A 17,213-nucleotide genomic window follows, 5' to 3' on the forward strand; every position below is an offset into this window, starting at 1 on the left:
GTCGGCTGTGTTACTGCCCAGGGGCTCCTCCTCCTGCAGGGCAGGTCATGCTACCGTGCTGGCGACAAACTGCCTCTCCTGCATCCAGCCCCTCCTTGCTGTGGTTGGGGGCCTTTAAGGGAGCCCTTAAGCTCTTGTCTCTCACAGGGATGGTGTGCGCCACCCAGGCAGGCTCTGTTGGTCCAGATCCCGGGCCCACCTGGGCCTCTGCTCCACGCAGGTGGCGGCTGGTCCTGCTCCACAGTCTGCGTTTGCTGCCTTTTCTTTCTCCTTCTACCACGGAGGGCATGGAGGGGGCTGTGGCTGGTAAACCCAATGTGCCTTGCTCTTGCACTCCCTGGCACCTTTTGGATCCCAGGCTGCTCGTTGGGGGGCTGTGAGAGGCCCTGTGCCACCCTGGGGCTGGTGCTTTCTGGGCTGGCTCCCCCAGTGCTGGGTTTGGGGGCCCTCGCTGCAGGGTGGGGCCTGGTTGGCTGCAGGTGGGACCTGGTTGGCTGCAGGGTGGGGCCTGGTTGACTGCAGGGTGGGACCTAGTTGGCTGCAGGTGGGGCCTGGTTGGCTGCAGGGTGGGACCTGGTTGGCTGCAGGGTGGGACCTGGTTGGCTGCAGGTGGGACCTGGTTGGCTGCAGGGTGGACCTGGTTGGCTGCAGGGTGGGGCCTGGTTGGCTGCAGGATGGGGCCTGGTTGGCTGCAGGTGGGACCTGGTTGACTGCAGGGTGGGGCCTGGTTGGCTGCAGGTGGGACCTGGTTGGCTGCAGGTGGGACCTGGATGACTGCAGGGTGTGGCCTGGTTGACTGCAGGGTGGGACCTGGTTGACCTAGCAGCTGCTGAAGGTGGAAGCGGCCGGCAGTTGGGAGCTGGTTCTCTGTGGGGCGAACTCTGACCACGGTGAGCCAGGCAGGGGCCAGGACTGGGGAGCGGTTGGTGGGGTGTGCGGGCAGTTCTCTGGGCCTCCCCCTGCTGGGAGGTGAGGCTGGGACCCCATGTGGGGAACCCCTGGCCCTGGGTTGGAGGCTGTGGAGCTTCCTGGAGGGCCCTGGGGGCTTAGACCCTCCAGCAAAGCCTTCCCACCCACCCCTCCAGCTTGCCTGTGGTGGATGGTGGATGACCCTGGAGGGCAGCCAGGAGAGCCTCCAAGGGGAGGCCAGAGGGGAACCCACAGCTTTGAGGTACCCCGTGCCTCTCCCTGCAGATGCGGCTGTGGTTCTTTTGGCCCCGTCAGGCTGTGGGATCTCAGTGGGGGTCCTGGGGTCTGGGCAGCTCTTCTGACCTCATCAGATGGCATCTGCCCTCTGATGCTGAGCTGTGGGTGACATCAGCCTTCTGAGCCCAGGAGGCCACCTGGCAGGATGACTGAAGCAGCCTTGGGTAGTGACCTTGGTGGCTGTTGCTGGTGGCTGTGAGCCCTGCACAAGTGTCCCTGGCCTCAGCACTGGGGGCTCCTCACTTCCCGGCCCCTGGAAGCAAACTTGGAGTGTGCCTGTGGGGCCACAGGCTGTTTGGAGGACGCTGCAGTGATGGCCTTCTGGGAAGTGAGGGCTGGGTTTTGGAGAAGGAGGTGGGAGGTGGGGGGTCCTGAACTGCATTTCCTGCCATATCAGGACCCAGGGCCGGGGACAGCGGGTGTCTCAGGGGCTGCATGGACGATGGGGGAGGAAATGCAGGCTGGCGGGGGAGGGGGTGGAGCACATGGGCTGCTTGGCCCTGTCTTGGGGACATGAAGCCTGGTTTGCCAGGTGGGAACTGAGGGACCTGTGCTCCAAGAGACACATCCAGGGACTGCAATCAATTTCCAAAGGGCCTTTTCTCCTTTCAGCGATGCTGTTAAGACAGACAATGAATCATGTGCCACAAGCATCTCAGGAGAACCCATGAGCTCAGGAGCCGGGGACAGACCCCCATTTAGAGCGCTCTCTGCACAGCTATGCGGCAACCCTGCCCCCACCCACCCGTCGGGACAGCTCCGCAGCAGCAAAGGGCAAGTGCTTGGTTCTGAAGGCAGGGCCCAGCGCCACGGCTCTCCTCGCCTCGCTCTCCTCCATGAGCCTCAGGGACCCGGTGGCCATGGCACCACCAGTTCTCCCCAGAGTTGCTGTCCCCACCTCTGGCTGTGAGGCAGGTGGCGTGGCAGAGGGGGCTGGCCTGAGATGTGGGCTCCTGCTGTGAGCGGCACAGTGGGGTTTGTCATGCTGACACCGATGACAGAGGTGAACTCATGGCCTCCCAGCCCTGGGGAGCAGAGACCCCACTTCCAGGCAGCAGCGGGGGTATGTGCATCCAGGCCACCCAAAGCTCTCATCACAGCACCCTCCATGGTCTCGGCCCTCCATCAGGCAGCAGGTCACGCCACGCCTTCTCTGTCCTCACAGTGGGGTGGCAGGGCTGGGCGTGTAACTCTTGTCCTGTGTTCTGTGGACACTGGTGCCTGAGTCACACAACAGTGGATGCCGCCTCAGAGCCCCAGGAGCCCTGTGGTTGCTCCTGCCCCTGGCATGGCAGGGCCAGCACGGGGACTGTGGGGCCCAGGAGGAGGGACCCCCCGGCTCATTATGCAGAGGAGGCCGCAGTCAGGCCGACGGGATGCGCAGGGGAGGATGGGATGGGCAGGGAAGCCATCTCCACAGCTGCAGGAGGCTCCTTCCCGAGGTGGAGGAGCGGGAAGGACGGGCAGGGCTCAGGCAGTTGGGCTCTTTCTCCTCCAGCTCCGGAGCCACCGACAGGATATGGCCTCATCTGGGTGGCACCAGGTGACCAGGCCCAGCTCAGGGTCCACTCTCCTGTGATGGTCTAGGTGGATACCGTGCGGCCCTGGGACTTGGCACTGGCTGAGCTGTGTTCTTCCCAACTCCCAACCGCTGTGGCACCTGCAGTTGTGAGTCCTCAGGTGTGACCTCGGACAGGGTCCATCAGATGCTTCCCTGGTGCCCGTGCCGTTCTGGAAGCTTCTGTGATCTTGTTTGCTCACAGCACTCCTGCCTGTGGTAACTGTCCCCATGTTAAGATGAGGTACAGGCTGGGGCTTGGAGGTGCCACGGTGGCGTCAGTGTCCCTGGGCCAACTAGCAAACCACCGTGGGCCCGGCAGCCTGAGCGGCAGGCCTGTATTCCCTCCCACCCACTCTGTCTGGAGGCTGGACATGGAGATAGAGGAGCCTCTGGGCTATCTTCTTCCCAGACCACTCTCCCTGGCAGGTAGGCTGCGTCCTTGCGTGGCCGTCCCTCTGTGCACAGCTGTGTCCTCATCTTCCTTCTCATAAGGACACCAGTCCTATTGCATTAGGGCCACCCCGGTGACCTCGTTTCACCGTACTCACCCGTGCAAAGGCCCTGTCTCCAAACACAGCCTCAGGCCCGGGTGCAGGGATTCCGGCGCTTGGGCTTCCACAGGCGGATGTGGGAGGCCCCGCTTGGCCCCCCCAGCCTCCCTGCCTGCCCTGTGTCCTTCAAGGATTCCTTCCCGGTCTGTGCCGGACTCTGAGGCTCTGTTCCGTCTGGGTACGTGTGGGCTCCGGACCACCCGGTAACTGAGTCTGAGACGCAGACCCCCAGAGGACAACTGCTCTGCCACCTCGCGAGGGCGATCTGCCAGACCCCTGGAAGGGGGCCAGGCACAGATGTGTGTTGGAGGTCACAGCCGCCCATCTGGCGGGTGCCTGTGGTCCCACCCAGGAGAGCTGCGATGAGCAGGAGCCCCCATGACAGGCAGCCTCAGGGGCTGACACTCCTGTGGGCACTCCCGTGGGACAGCCCCTGTGGCCACCCCTGGCCCTCATCAGTCCATCGCCGGAGGACTGAGCCTTCCTCCACGTGGTGTCACCAGGCCTGGCCCCTTCGCCACAGCCACGTGGGGTCTGGCAGCAGCAGGGGCAGGTGTGGGCCTGACTCACCCCTCGCCTCCCCCGAGGCCGGCTTCTGCCACTCGCCCATCCCCATGTTTACGAGCACTCGATTTGTACTCAAGTCTCTGACAGAAAAACTGATGCTAATGGGAAAAATAGGACTGTCTCAACAGAAGCCCACCCGGCGCAGCTGCGTGAGTGCCAGGCGTCTGCCTGAAACAAACTGCAATTCAGTGCCGAATTCCAGGATTCCATGGCAACTGCTCGTGCCCTGCGCTCTGGCCCTGGCTGGGGCTCGGGAGCAGCTGCTGTGTCACGGGGGACCGACTTGTTCACCGGCAGCCCCAGGCACCCGGACATGGTACCAGCTCCCCATGCCTTGGCCCTGAGATCTGGGAGGCCCATTGGGGCCGGTGCTTCCCCCAACCCCACTGAGCATCTCCTTCTCGCCCTGTGCCACCCACCTGCTGCCCAAGACCCCTGAGTGTTCATGGGCTCTGCCTGGTGGGAGGGTCTTTGGCTTGGAGACAGGCATTGGTTGGCAGCATAGTGTCCCCTAATGATGTCCACATCCTAATGATGTCCACATCCTAGTGTGGGAGCCTGTGACTACCTAGCTCGGGGGATCCAGGTTGTAGATGAAACGAAGGTTGGATCAGCTGACTTTAAACTAGGGAGGTGACCCTGGAGCATCCAGGGGGGCCCAGTGTAATCATAAGTTCCTTAAAAGTGGAGGAGGGGATGGTGTGGGGCTCACACCTGCAATCCCAGTGCTTGGGGAAGCCGAGGCAGCAGGATCCCCTGAATCCAGGAGTTCGAAGCCAGCCTGGGCAACATAGTGAGACTGAGTCTCGACTCTACAAAAAGTAAACAAAAATTAGCCGGGTGTGGTGGTGCATGCCTGTGGTCCCAGCTACTCAGGAGGCTGAGGTGGGAGGATTGCTTGAGCCTAGTAGGTCAAAGCTGCAGTGGTCATGATCACACCCCTGCACTCCAGCCTGGGTGACAGTGAGACCCTCTCAAAAAAAGAAAGTGGAGGAGGGAGGCAGGGGGGTCTGGCTCAGTGAGGAGGTGAGGACTGGACCAGCCACTGCTGGCTCTGAAGAGAGAGGGAGGGGCTGGAGCCATGGGCCGCAGGCTGCCTCTGGGAGCTGGAACAGCTGAGAAAGGGTCTGTCCAGGGGAGCGCAGCCCGGCCAAATCCTGGATTTTAGCCCAGTGAGCCTGAGTCTGCATCTGTGTTGCTCTCAGTGGCCACAGCTTGTGGACGCTGGTGGCTGCAGCCACAGGAAGCTTTGGGCACAAAGTGGCTTTGTCATTCTGGGGACACAGGGGCCTCGAGGCCAAGGCTGTTCTCAAATCTTGGCCCTCCGTTCTCTGCTGTGCCCCCGCCCCGGCCACACCCACCCAGCCTCTGTGCACCCACGTGTCCCACGGCAGGCGCTGCTGCTGTCCCCGGCCTGGCTGACCCCCGCGCCTGCCCACCCTCTAAGGACCTTGTCAAGAGCCTCCAGACGTGCTTTCCAGCCTCTGACCCTCCCAGGGCCCAGGCTGCAGTGACTGGAATGAGGGATGACACGAACACGAGGAAAACCCTGAAGGGCCATTCAGTGCAGGGCTGAGCGAGAGAGGACGTCCTCAAGGAGGCACGAGCCCTGGTGATGAGGCCGTGGTGGGTGGGGACCAGCGGGGAGCAGGCGCCGCCTCCGGGTCCCTAGCTGCCACTCCCACCGGCCTGCTCCAGGGCGGGACGCGCCTTGCACAGGCAGCACCTGTAGGTCCAGAGTGTGTGGCTCCCCCAGCCCGAGTGTTGGAGCAAAGGTCTCTGCACATGGCCTTGGGGTGGTGTTAGGACCCCAGTCACTGCCACCACCCAACAGACAGGGCTTCGGGCAGGTTACTCAATGCCTGGGACCCAATTTCTGGTCGGCGGGCGAGAGGGGCCAGGGGGACAAGAGCCTGTTCCCAAGCTCTCCAGGAAGTCAGGGCCCTGTGGTGGTGCAGAATGGCTGACATAACCGTCCCCACAGACCCTTGTCTCCCACTCACCCTGCAGGACCATGCCCAGGCCTGCTGCCTCTGCTGTGGCTTCCAGAACACCCCTGCACAGACTTCCCTGCTTGGGAGAAGCCCCAGGGGACAGACTGTGTCCTGCAGAGCAGAGTGTAATCTAGAAACAGGAGCCTTTCAAGAACTGGCCAGACAGGGACAGGTGTGGTGGCTCACGCTGGGAGGCTGAGGCGGGTGGATCACCTGAGGTCAAAAGTTCAAAACCAGCCTGGCCAACATGGCGAAACCCCGTCTCTACTAAAAACATAAAAATCAGCCAGGTGTGGTGGCTAATTACTCATTACTCGAGAGGCTAAGGCAGGAGAATTGCTTGAACCCAGGAGGCAGAGGTTGAGGTGAACCAAGATCTCGCCACTGCACTCCAGCCAGGGTGACCGAGACTCAAAACAAAAACCCAAAAAGGGTTGACCAGAGGGATGTGCAGATGTGATTAGGACTAAGGACCCGCACAACCCAAGGCAGCATGGCCCCCAAGCCTGGAAACACTTCTGGCCTGCATCAGAAGGGGAAGTGGTGGTGGGCGTGGCTCAGAGGCCCTGAAGTGGAAGAACGGGCCATGAGCCAAGGAGAGCGGAGGCCTCCAGAGGTGGGGAAGTGGCTTCTCCCTCAGCAACTCTGACGTGGCCCAGATTTCAATGCAGACTTGAAAGGGGCCTCTGACTGTGAGAGGGTAACTGTCATTTTAGAGAAAGAAATGTGTCCGGCCTACGTCACAGCACAGCTCTCACCACAGAGCGTGCTCCCTGATGTGGGGTCTGTGCCACAGGGCTGCAGGCACTGCCTGGGAGGCAGGATTGCTGCCCGGGAGATGAGGACCGAGACCTTTGCACACCCAACATGCCAGGCCCCCTATGGCCATGGTGCCTGCCTGGAGAGCTGCTGGTGGCCCTGGGGACAGCAAGGGGACCCAGGCAAGGTCCCCCCCACCCCAGCTCTACTCTGACCTACGACCCCTGCGGTGGGGGTGGGCAGTTTGCTTAAAGACACAGCCGCCAGCCACAGAGTCTGCGCGTGTTGTTTACTGTTTGTCCTGCTCTTAGCTTCACATTGCCATTTTGTGTTTTGTCAAAGTCTTTCTCAATTCGCATTTGGTAAAATAAATAGAGATAAGGAGCCTTTAGGCTGGCACTCTCTCGAGCCCTGGTTAACGTCGTGATTGAATTTTCGCATCAGACCTGTGAAGACAGCCCACGTGCAGGTGGCACGTGGAGCCCATGGGGGCGGCTCCAGGGTGGAGCAGGGGCAGGAGGGTCTTGCCCCCTCTGGAGCCACCTGCCTTTTGACAGGTGGTGGTTTTGTCTCAAAACAAACAGAAACACGTGTTAGGTAAGAATCGAGTTGAAGGACTGGATGGGAAGCTGTGTGTGCGGGTGGAGCTGGGCTTCTGGAAGATTCTGGTGTTGCCGCCTGGCACGCCCTGTGAGCTGAGGCTGGGACTTGTGGAGGTGGGGGCTCTCTACACCTTCCGGACCTGGTCTGCTCGCTCGGCCCAGACGTGGGGATGGGATTCGTGCCGGAACCTCCTTCTGGTGGGAGCTCGCATTCCAATAAAGAGCAGTGGAGGGGCCGCCTCTGTCCCACCTTGTCACGTCCCGGCCAGCCCCAACTCAGACTCCAGCTCAGCCCCCAAAGACCAGGTGTTTCTCTGACCAAACGCAGCCAGGCAGGGTTCCATCCACCCAGAAGAGATGCTCTTGGCCACGGCAGGACGCCAGTCACACCACAGGGGAGCTGGGCCTCGCCGCGCCCACTCTCACTCCCATGGTCATGGGCCTCTTAATGCCACAATGAAGCCACTTGGCTCCTCCACTTCTCAATGATCCTGATTCCCGACGAACATGGAAAAAATGCTTTTCAAAATACCATCATTGTGGTTGTGTTCTGTTTGCAAAACTACTCACACACACCCCGAGGCCCCTCCTGGGCGGGACTGTCCACACAGCTCCTGTCTGCACCACAGGCCCAGCTGCAAGCCAAAGTCGCATCAGCATGGGCGACTCAGGGCTGGAGATGGGGCTGGTGTCACCCAGAGCCGTCTAGGACCCGGCACTGCCTCTCACCTGTGTGTGATGAACGTGTGCGGACAGAGCAGGGAGACCATGCCGCCTGCATGTGTGCCCCCGGGTGCCAGCCGTGGTGCCCACACATGCGTGTGCTACAGCCGTGTGGGCACAGGCACGGAGACTACAGGCCAGGCCGCCGCCCCTGCATGTGCGGGGAAGAGCAGCCCTTCGGAGGGAAAGGAGCCCTGTGGATTAAAGCAGGGGCTACACTGCCAAGGACCTGCCTCTCCTGTGCACAGCCACAGAGGCCCCTGCTGACAGCTCTGCGTGAGAGGGGCCAAAACTAGAGTCTAGAGACCTGGAGGTGCAGGGAGGGTGGGCTGTGGAGGAGGGGCTGCGCTCCTCCCGTTCAGTGATGCGGCCAGCGGCCAAGGACAGCCCGGCCCCCCGGGCGGCTTTCTTCATACCCGCCAGCTAGAGGGGCATCTCCTTCTTCCCCTCTCTTGGTTTCCCGAATTTCCAGTGTGCCCCAGCCAGCTAGGAAATGTCCCTGCTTGCGTGCACTGACTGTGAGAGGCGGTGGGCCTGGCTGGGGCAGCACCTCTCGCTCGCTCTTGGCCTGATGGGGACGGCCGCTCCAGGGACCCGTGGGAGCCCCAGCGCCTGCCTCTCCTCCAGGGCTCTGTCCGGGGGTTTTGCTGCAGCTAATGCTCTGATTACATGGAAATAAAATGCGGTGTTTCCCCTTTCAACATCTCAGAGAAACACAGAACAGGAGAGGGCCAGAGGTGCTGCGGCCGCGGGGGTGCACCCGGATGCTGGTGCTCAGTGGGAAGCCACCGTCAACCCAAGCCCTCCCTTCCCTGACATTCCGGACACGACAGCGAAGACAGACAAAAGCGAGTAGCAGGGCCCTCCTGCCGTCATCAGCAGCTAAGGCAGCAGCCACCGTTCACACCGCGGGGCCGCAGCAGCCGACACCCCACGCCCCGGCAAGTGGCAGCTTCACTATGTACAGCAGGCGGCCGTGGCCTGGCGGGCCCGGGTCACGCCGCTATCTGACGCGCTTCTCCACCGAGTACACGGAGATGTAGTAGTCGTTGCTTCCCACGGCCAGGTGAGGCTGCAGGAGAGAGGAGAAGGGGTAAGCAGGGGTTCAGGTGCAGGCAGACACTGCGGGCGGGGGTGGCGTGTGGGTCAACCCGCGTCCTTAGGCAGCTCCTGCCGGGGTCTCAGGAATCCCTGTGCCCACCTCAGGCCCGGAAGTGCTGGGCCGGCACCCACCAGTCCTCTCTGCAGGGCCCATGTGTGGTGCGCTCCGTGAGGGGTGTGGTGCCGCCCCCGGGCCCTGCGTGGTGTTTTCAGCACTGCCCCACAGGGACAGCTCTGGGATCTAATGTCACACATGTCAGCAGAGCTGCGTGCCGGAAGCCTGAAGGCATGAACGCAAGAAGGCAAGTGGGCAGGATCCTAATCTAAAGACAATGGCCTGAAGCCACGTGGGGAGGCTGCAACCAAGGCCAGAGAGCCGTGCAGGTGGGGCCCAGCTGCACAGGAGACGAGGTGAGGACTCACACAGGGGACAGGGTGAGGACTCGGTCACACAGGGGACGGGGTGGGGGCCGCACAGGGGATGGGGTAAGGCCTGGCTGCACAGGGGATGGGGTGAGGGCTACAGAGGGGACGGGTGAGGGCCACACAGGGGACGGGGTGAAGGCCGCACAGGGATGGACACCCTGAGCGACTCTGCCTGGAGGTCCCCAGGGATGGCTTTAGTGCAGGGTCTGAGGGCAGCAGCTCTGCCCGACCACTGTGCAGGCGCCGTCAATTCTTCCCAGAGTGACAGGACTGGAGCTCTGCTTCCGGGGCGAGTGCAGGGTGGGGCAGGGGCCCTGGAGATCCTGGGCCCCGGGAAAGTCTCTTCTTCAGGTGGCCAGTGGCCCTCACTGTGGTGTGGGGTGCCCAGGCAGGACCCCTGCTGTCTGGCCCCCTTGTCCCTGGCCTCCGGCCCTCGCCCCTGGCCTCCGGCCCCCAGCCCCCACCCGCCGCTGCACTGACCCAGTGTGGGTGGAAGGCCAGGCAGCTGATGGCGCCGACCCGCTGGCCCATGAAGCCATCGTAGTACTTGATGTTGTTGATCAGCTCGCCGCCCCCGTTGTAGATGGCAGTGAACTGATTGACGGAGCCACTGTGGGGAGAGAAAGGGTCCCAGTGTCACTGCCCTCTCCTCTGAGGATGGAAGAAAGACAGGTGCACAGGCCGAGACTGCAGGGACAGGCCGGCTCGGGGCAGGTGTGACCCTCTGGTCACTCTCACTGAGGACTCGGGCCTGGCAGGGCCCTGAGAGTTGATCCTGGGAGGAGGATGTGGCGGGCAGAGATCTTTTGTTTTTATGTCCCAACAGCAGTGAAATCCTCCCCTGCCCTCCTTCAGCTCCTGTGGGGGCAGGCACACAAGAGCCTCATGTTTGCACAGAGGCAGGAGGCGGGGAGCAGGGAGGCCGGGGAGACGGCAGCACCCACCACGCGATCAGGTCCGCCTGGGGGTGGATGTCCAGGGCTGTCAGCCCCTTCACGATCTGAAGCACATTCACCGACTCCGGCATCCGGGGATCAAAGATGCGCACATCTCCGTTGACGCTGCCAAGAGAGGGTCACAGTGACACCTCCGCCTGGAGTCCCCAGGAGGGGCCGGACCAGGGGAACGGTGGAACCGGGTGTGGGGGTCGCACGCCTGTTTGCACACACACTGCTCAAGGAAAAAGCTGCCTGGATGCTCAGCGCCCCCAGTGAGGGCTGCCCAGGCAGGGCCCGGACACGCCCCTGCACCGGTCTCAGGGCCAAGGCTGCCCCTCAAGCTCCCTCAGATCCAGAAAAGGCCCGGAGCTTTCTGGCCTAGAGAAATGGCCACGAGCACAGACACAGGAGGAGGCTGCGAGCTACTGGTTTCATTTCCAGCCAGATTAGATTTCATGCAACAGGGGCCTGCAGTCCCGGGAGACAGAGCCTAGATGGCTGCGGCCTGAGGGATGGCCTGGCCCTTTCGAGGCCTCGTGGCTCCTGCCTTCCACCCTAGCAGGCGTCCATCCCAAGAGTTATGCCTGGTTTTTATATCACAAACAAGGGGGGAAAGAGCATCTCTTTGAAGAAATGCTGGCTTTGTGTTCATAAATTACATTCTGCTCTCCCTTTAATAGGCAAATAAATATTCCCTGCTCTTGGTGCTGTATTCACCAAGCGGCAGAACTGAATTTACATGCAGACAACGGCCACATGCCTGGCGGATGCTGTGGAGGGAGAGCCGCTGCCCAGCTCCCCCCGACCCTCCGCGCGGCAGCCCAGGAAAGTTCCCAAAGCGCCTGCAGGTCAGGTGTCCCCCAGCAGGGGGAGCAGCCGTGGCCCCGGGGGCTGTGCCTGACCTTTCTGGCCAGTTCCAGGGCAGGAGTTAATTACTGCCCGAAATGCCATCCCCTTTCAGCTGTTTAGATACCAAGGACATATTTTATTTTATTTATTTATTTATTTTGAGACGGAGTCTCGCTCTGTCGCCCGGGCTGGAGTGCAGTGGCCGGATCTCAGCTCACTGCAAGCTCCGCCTCCCGGGTTTACGCCATTCTCCTGCCTCAGCCTCCCGAGTAGCTGGGACTACAGGCGCCCGCCACCTCGCCCGGCTAGTTTTTTGTATTTTTTTAGTAGAGACGGGGGTTTCACCGTGTTTGCCAGGATGGTCTCGATCTCCTGACCTCGTGATCCGCCCGTCTCGGCCTCCCAAAGTGCCGGGATTACAGGCTTGAGCCACCGCGCCCAGCCCCCAAGGACATATTTTAAAAGGAGGGGAAAATAATGTTTTACAGCAGAATGGCTGCTACCGATCGGCGCTCCTCACCTCACGCTCACGATGTGGCCGTCCGGGCGCTTCTGCAGGGAGGCCTTCACCACCCAGGCTGTGTGCTCCCGGTACGTCATGACGCGGCTGCAGGGGAGGGGCGCGCTCAGCGTGGGCTTCCCTGAAGGATGTCCCCACCCTTCGGGGCTCTCACCGGGGGCTGCCCAGGTCTGCCTGTGCCAGGGGGTCCGCATCAGGGACTGCCCACGTCTGCCTGTGCCAGCGGGTCCACACCAGGGACTGCCCACGTCTGCCTGTGCCAGCGGGTCCACACCAGGGACTGCCCACGTCTGCCTGTGCCAGCGGGTCCGCAGGCCCTCGCCTGTCCGCTCCCAGGAGGAGCCAGTGCCCACGCAGGGTCAGAGCCCCCTCCAGGTGACCTGCTCCAGCAGAGACCCCCTGTGTCCTCCCCAGGCCGGCTCAGGGCTGGGCCCTAGGTCACCGTCAGGCCGCTGGAGGACTGTCTGAGCCACATGGGAGCTGCCCAGAGACGGGGGCCAGGCGGCCATCGCAGCGCTCCCAGGCCCTGCCCACCCTTTGCTTTGCTTCCCTCAAAACTCTTCACTGTGCCTCCCCGATCTGTGCAGACTGGAGGGTTAGGAATGAGAATCCCAGACCTAAAGCTGATGAAGCTGGGGGCACAAGGACCTTCTGAGAATCCTCGCTCTGTGCTGGGTGAAATTGACTTCTGCTGTATCAGCCGTGTGGGCCAAGACAGACTGTCCCTGCTAGGCCTGGACAACACCTGCCCACAGGGGTGCTCGGCGGAGGCAGTGCCCGGGGCTGCTGTGCCCACACGTGTGCCCTCAGACATCCCTCCCTGGACACTTGCTGCGTGACCCAGGAGGTGGCAGGCAGTGGCAGTATTCTGTTCAGGTGAGCTCAGAGGTGGCAGGTGTCTGGCTGGGGCCCCCGCCTCACCCCGACAGCCTCTGCCTCCAGTCCACTGGCTCATCCCACACGGCCTGTACCCTGTGCTCCTCCATAGGCTGTGGGATGGACCTCTGTGGGGGAGCCCTTTGTGGGATGGGCCTCCGTGGGATAGGCCTTGGTGGGACGGGCCTGGCGGTTTTGGGGAGCCCAGCAGGACTGGCCTAAATACTCCATTGTGGGCTCCTGGGGAAGCTTTGCATCTCACTGAGAAACCTGGACCCAACCAGCTGGCAGTGACACGGCCTCTACCACCTAGAAGGCGCCCTGCCACCACTGGGGGAGGGAGAGGACAGGGCCAAGGTACCATTCGCTGAGCGCCATCCTTCTGTCGTAGACGCGGATGGAGCCATCACCGAGGCCAGCCACGATGAGTGAGCGGTGGGAATCACAGGACAGACTCGTCACGCAGCTGTCTGCGCCTGTGGGGATGTCCTAGGGCCAAACACAGGCAGCCCGGTGAAGACCTGGGCACTGAGCTGCCCTCCCTGCTGTCCTGCAGCACCAGGACCCCTCTTGCTGCCTCCCTGGCTGTGGGGATCCCCCTTCCTGGCTGCAGGGGCCTTTCTATCCAGGGAAGCATGGAAGGCCCAGGGAGCCCAGGAGTCCCAGGGAGAGGCAGGGGCTGGCAGGGCACTGAGTCACACCCTTGTCCATTGGCCTTGGAGGGACAGCCCTGAGGCCCTGAGGCGCCTGGGCCCCGAGCCAGTGAGGCAGAGCCCAGCCCCACCCCGAGCGGCGGCCTGCAAACGCCTCTGGAAAGGACTGGCTGTCAGTGCCAATTAAACTTCCAACCTCTCTCTGTTTCCTAAAAAGGGCAGCAAAACACATTTTGGCAAGGACTCCTCACTGGCTACTTCTCAGAACTTCTAATGAGCTTCTAATGAGATGAGTCTAGGAGGGGTCGCCTGGCTCCCTCGGGGGCTATAAGTGCTGGAGAAGTGGGGGTGGGGGGCGATGGCACCTGCCAGGGACGCAGGAGGAAAAGGGCCTGTGAGAGGGAGAACACTTTCCATGCATGAGGGACGGTGCTGGGCTGTGTACTCCAGGAGAAAACCCAGGCGTGGGGACGATGGGGCCGGACCCCTGCGAGGGGCAGAGGTGGCTCTGTGCTGCGCTCTGTGCCTCCATGCACCTCTGCAGAACAGCACCTGCCCCGCAGGCCACCCGGGCCTCTAAGCCCCAACTGGTGACCAGATCCTGGGGATCAGGGTGTCCACGCCGTGCCCTGAGGGCCACATCTCCAGTGGAGCCACAGCTCCAGGCAGGCCCAAGACCCCTCCACCCCAAAGAAGGTGCCATGAAAGCTGCTGGTGCCTTGTGGGATCCGTGGTCAGGTCAGAGGAGACGCTGCCCACAGGGAGAGGCCTGGGCCACGTTCTCGGGCTGCTGCTGCCCAGAGCAACCACAGCGGCTTTGAGCAGCTGAGGGTGCCCAGGCCTCCCCTCTGCTGGGCCTGCACCACACGGCCCTCTACGGCAGGGCTGAGCCATCCCTTCTGACACCAGACGGCCCGGGAGAGAGGCTGGGGATGGCCTCTGCTCCACACCTCTCCCTGGGGACCCGGGGGAAGGGAATCCTGGCTCTAAAGCCACTCAGGCGCTCTCCCTCACAGTATCTGTGGTCTCGCCTCTGCTCCAAACGAAGTCAATGCACTTAGATTTCTGCTGAGCGCGGCCTCCTTAGGTCTCTACCACTTTTCCAGGCTGTTTTGGGCAAAACCAATGTACTCCGCTTTTTGTCAAAACTGAAAATAACAGATGCTTTAAGAAGCAAAGAGGCTTCTGGCCAGGCACAGTGGCTCACGCCTGTAATCCCAGCACTCTGGGAGGCTGAGGTGGGTGGATCACGAGGTTAGGAGATCGAAACCATCCTGGCTAACACGTGAAACCCCATCTCTACTAAAAATACAAAAAAAATTAGCCGGGCGTGGTGCAAGCGCCTGTAATCTCAGCTACTCGGGAGGCTGAGGCAGGAGAATGGCGTGAACCCGGGAGGCGGAGCTTGCAGTGAGCTGAGATTGCGTCACTGCACTCCAGCCTGGGCGACAGAGTGAGACTCCGTCTCAAACAAAAAAAAAGAAGCAAAAGGCCTCCTGTAGTGGCTCACACCTGTAATCCCAGTGCTTTGGGAGGCCACGGCAGGAAGATTGCCGGAGCCAGGAATTCGAGATCAGCCTGGGCAAATACTGAGACCCCTGTCTCTACAAAAAGTTTAAAAAGTTAGCCAGGCGTGGGGCCGCATGCCTGTAGTTCCAGCTACTTGTGGAGGTGAGATGGGAAGATCACGTGGGCCAGGAGGTTGAGGCTGCAGTGAGCTGTGACTGCACCACTGCACTCCAGCCTGGCTGACGCAGGGTGACAGAGTGAGACCCCATCTCAAAAACAAACAAACAACCCTACAAATAATCATTCTAATTTACAACGGCTCACCCTACTGACTTCTGACATTCCTTAACCTGCAGAGAGAAGACCCTGCTTGAAAACACTCAGAGGTGGCACAGGCTGAGCCACGCTGTAGCGCAGGGCTGAACGCGGCGGTTCACCTGCATCCACAGGCCTCAGGGAGCCCATGTCTCCTCCCGGCATTGTCCCGGCACTGTCCTTCCAGGCCCTGCCTCACCGCACACTGTGCTGGGCTCTGTGATGAGGACCAGCCCTGCACACGCTGCCCCACAGGCCTGGGGCTTGGGGGACACCCGCATGGTTACCTGCACCTTCATCTCACGGTCTGTGTCCCAGATCCGGACGATCCGCACGTCCCCCGAGCTCATGAGGAGGCCGGTCTCCTGCTCCCAGTCCACCACCATCCCGGCTCCTGGAGAGACACAGTGGGACGTGGTGTCACACCATGGGCCCTCGCCTTGGGCAGGCTTTGGGGCCTGCTCTGGGCAGCCACTTGGCCAGGGACTCCAAGGAACCCCTGCCGTCACTGAGCCCATCTGGTGGGTCCATATGCCTCACATGAGCTCCTGCTGGGGCCCCTGGTGTGCCCCACGTCCAGGCTGGGGCGACAATTCTGAGCTGGAACTCCGAGCCTTCCCCTGGCTCGCCTATGACCCAGGCATCTACTAGAGGGAGCAGCGCCTTCCAGGAACGTCTAGGATGCCCGCCGTCTGGACACCTGGGCAGAACTGGCAGGTCTCGGTGACTTTAGGAAGGCTGTCAAGGCTTGAAGATGAGGGTCCTCCTTTCGGCCCTGTCAAAGCTGGAGGAGGCTAGTTCTTCTGAGACAAACAGGAGCTCAGCATGGGCCACGGGCTGGCAGACTCCAGACAGTAAGGGGCTGATTCCCGACGGCCGGTGTCAGCAAGGGATGGACGGAGAGAAGGGGGCAAGGGCTGCCCTTTGTGCAGGGATTAGACAGAGCAGAGCAACCCCACCTCCCGTGACGGCCTCTATTTAAAACCAGATCCAGTTCTAGAAGTATAATGGTAACTATTTTAAATACAGAAAGGAACACCACAGGAATCCTTGACCCACCACTCAGCTCTAACTTTGCTAACTTTTTACCATTGTTTGCTCTTTTTTTTTTTTCTCAGAGAAGCATAATTTTTTTTTTTTTTTTTTTTTTTTTGGAGACGGAGTCTTGCTCTGCCGCCCAGGCTGGAGTGCAGTGGCCGGCTCTCAGCTCACTGCAAGCTCCGCCTCCCGGGTTCACGCCATTCTCCTGTCTCAGCCTCCCGAGTAGCTGGGACTACAGGCGCCTGCCTCGTCGCCCGGCTAGTTTTTTGTATTTTTTAGTAGAGACGGGGTTTCACCGTATTAGCCAGGATGGTCTCGATCTCCTGACCTCATGATCCGCCCGTCTCGGCCTCCCAAAGTGCTGGGATTACAGGCTTGAGCCACCGCGCCCGGCCGAGAAGCATAATTTTAGACACCGTAAAAGCATCGTCTGCCTCTGCCCCTGCCCCGGCCTGGGAGAGCCGTCCCGTGGGCTGAGGGCGCCTCCCAGGGGCCGCTGAGGTTCTCCTGCTCACGCACGCCCACTGACAACGTAACACGCCTTCCGCATTTCAAAAAGCCTCTTCAGTGTCAACATGGGGCCTACCTTCTGGTAACTTGCTTCTTTACTGTTAGGCTTTGAGGATTTATCTGGCCCAAGACACACAGCTCTGGTTAACTCATTTAATCTTGTGTTACCTTCCACTGCACAATTAACCCCGTCATGTGAGCTGCCCCTGGCTTTGTGAACCATGTCACAGTCAACAACTTCACGTGTCCTTGCAGGTGGAGAAGGAAGCGCCTAGAAGCGGAACTGCCAGTCATGCGTCTTGCACGACTCCGATCTCCCCAGGGAAGGCCATTACATTTCCCAAATGGGTGACCATCTACACTCCTGGCAGGACACACACAAGCCAGTGTCCCCAAATCCTTATCGACGTGTGGTGTTTGCCGTTTTCTTCACGTCAGTTGTTTTTTTCACGACTGTCTGATGTGAAAACATACAGAACATATTTTTATACATATTCTGTAACTCGTAGATA

The 17,213-nt window shown here is 61.1% G+C and overlaps 1 protein-coding gene and 1 pseudogene across 1 annotated transcript in view; one reads left to right on the plus strand and one right to left on the minus strand.

The window, feature by feature from the left end:
- Nucleotides 1-1,691: 1,691 nt before the first annotated feature.
- Nucleotides 1,692-4,275, plus strand: LOC104654942 (annotated as a pseudogene).
- A 2,637-nt stretch (nt 4,276-6,912) lies between these two features.
- The window catches only part of RPTOR (regulatory associated protein of MTOR complex 1), a 418,321-nt gene continuing 408,020 nt past the window's right edge, over nt 6,913-17,213 (minus strand). The window contains exons 30-35 of the mRNA XM_030923092.1: nt 15,438-15,544; nt 13,035-13,162; nt 11,798-11,884; nt 10,435-10,551; nt 9,971-10,100; nt 6,913-9,035 (exon numbers count right to left, since the gene is read on the minus strand). Coding sequence (XP_030778952.1) covers nt 8,967-9,035; nt 9,971-10,100; nt 10,435-10,551; nt 11,798-11,884; nt 13,035-13,162; nt 15,438-15,544 — 638 coding nt within the window. The 3' untranslated portion in view covers nt 6,913-8,966. The remainder of the gene's footprint in view (nt 9,036-9,970; nt 10,101-10,434; nt 10,552-11,797; nt 11,885-13,034; nt 13,163-15,437; nt 15,545-17,213) is intronic.

The sequence above is a fragment of the Rhinopithecus roxellana genome, chromosome 19 (genome assembly GCF_007565055.1).
Source record: "Rhinopithecus roxellana isolate Shanxi Qingling chromosome 19, ASM756505v1, whole genome shotgun sequence".
Classification (NCBI taxonomy): Eukaryota; Metazoa; Chordata; class Mammalia; order Primates; family Cercopithecidae; genus Rhinopithecus; species Rhinopithecus roxellana.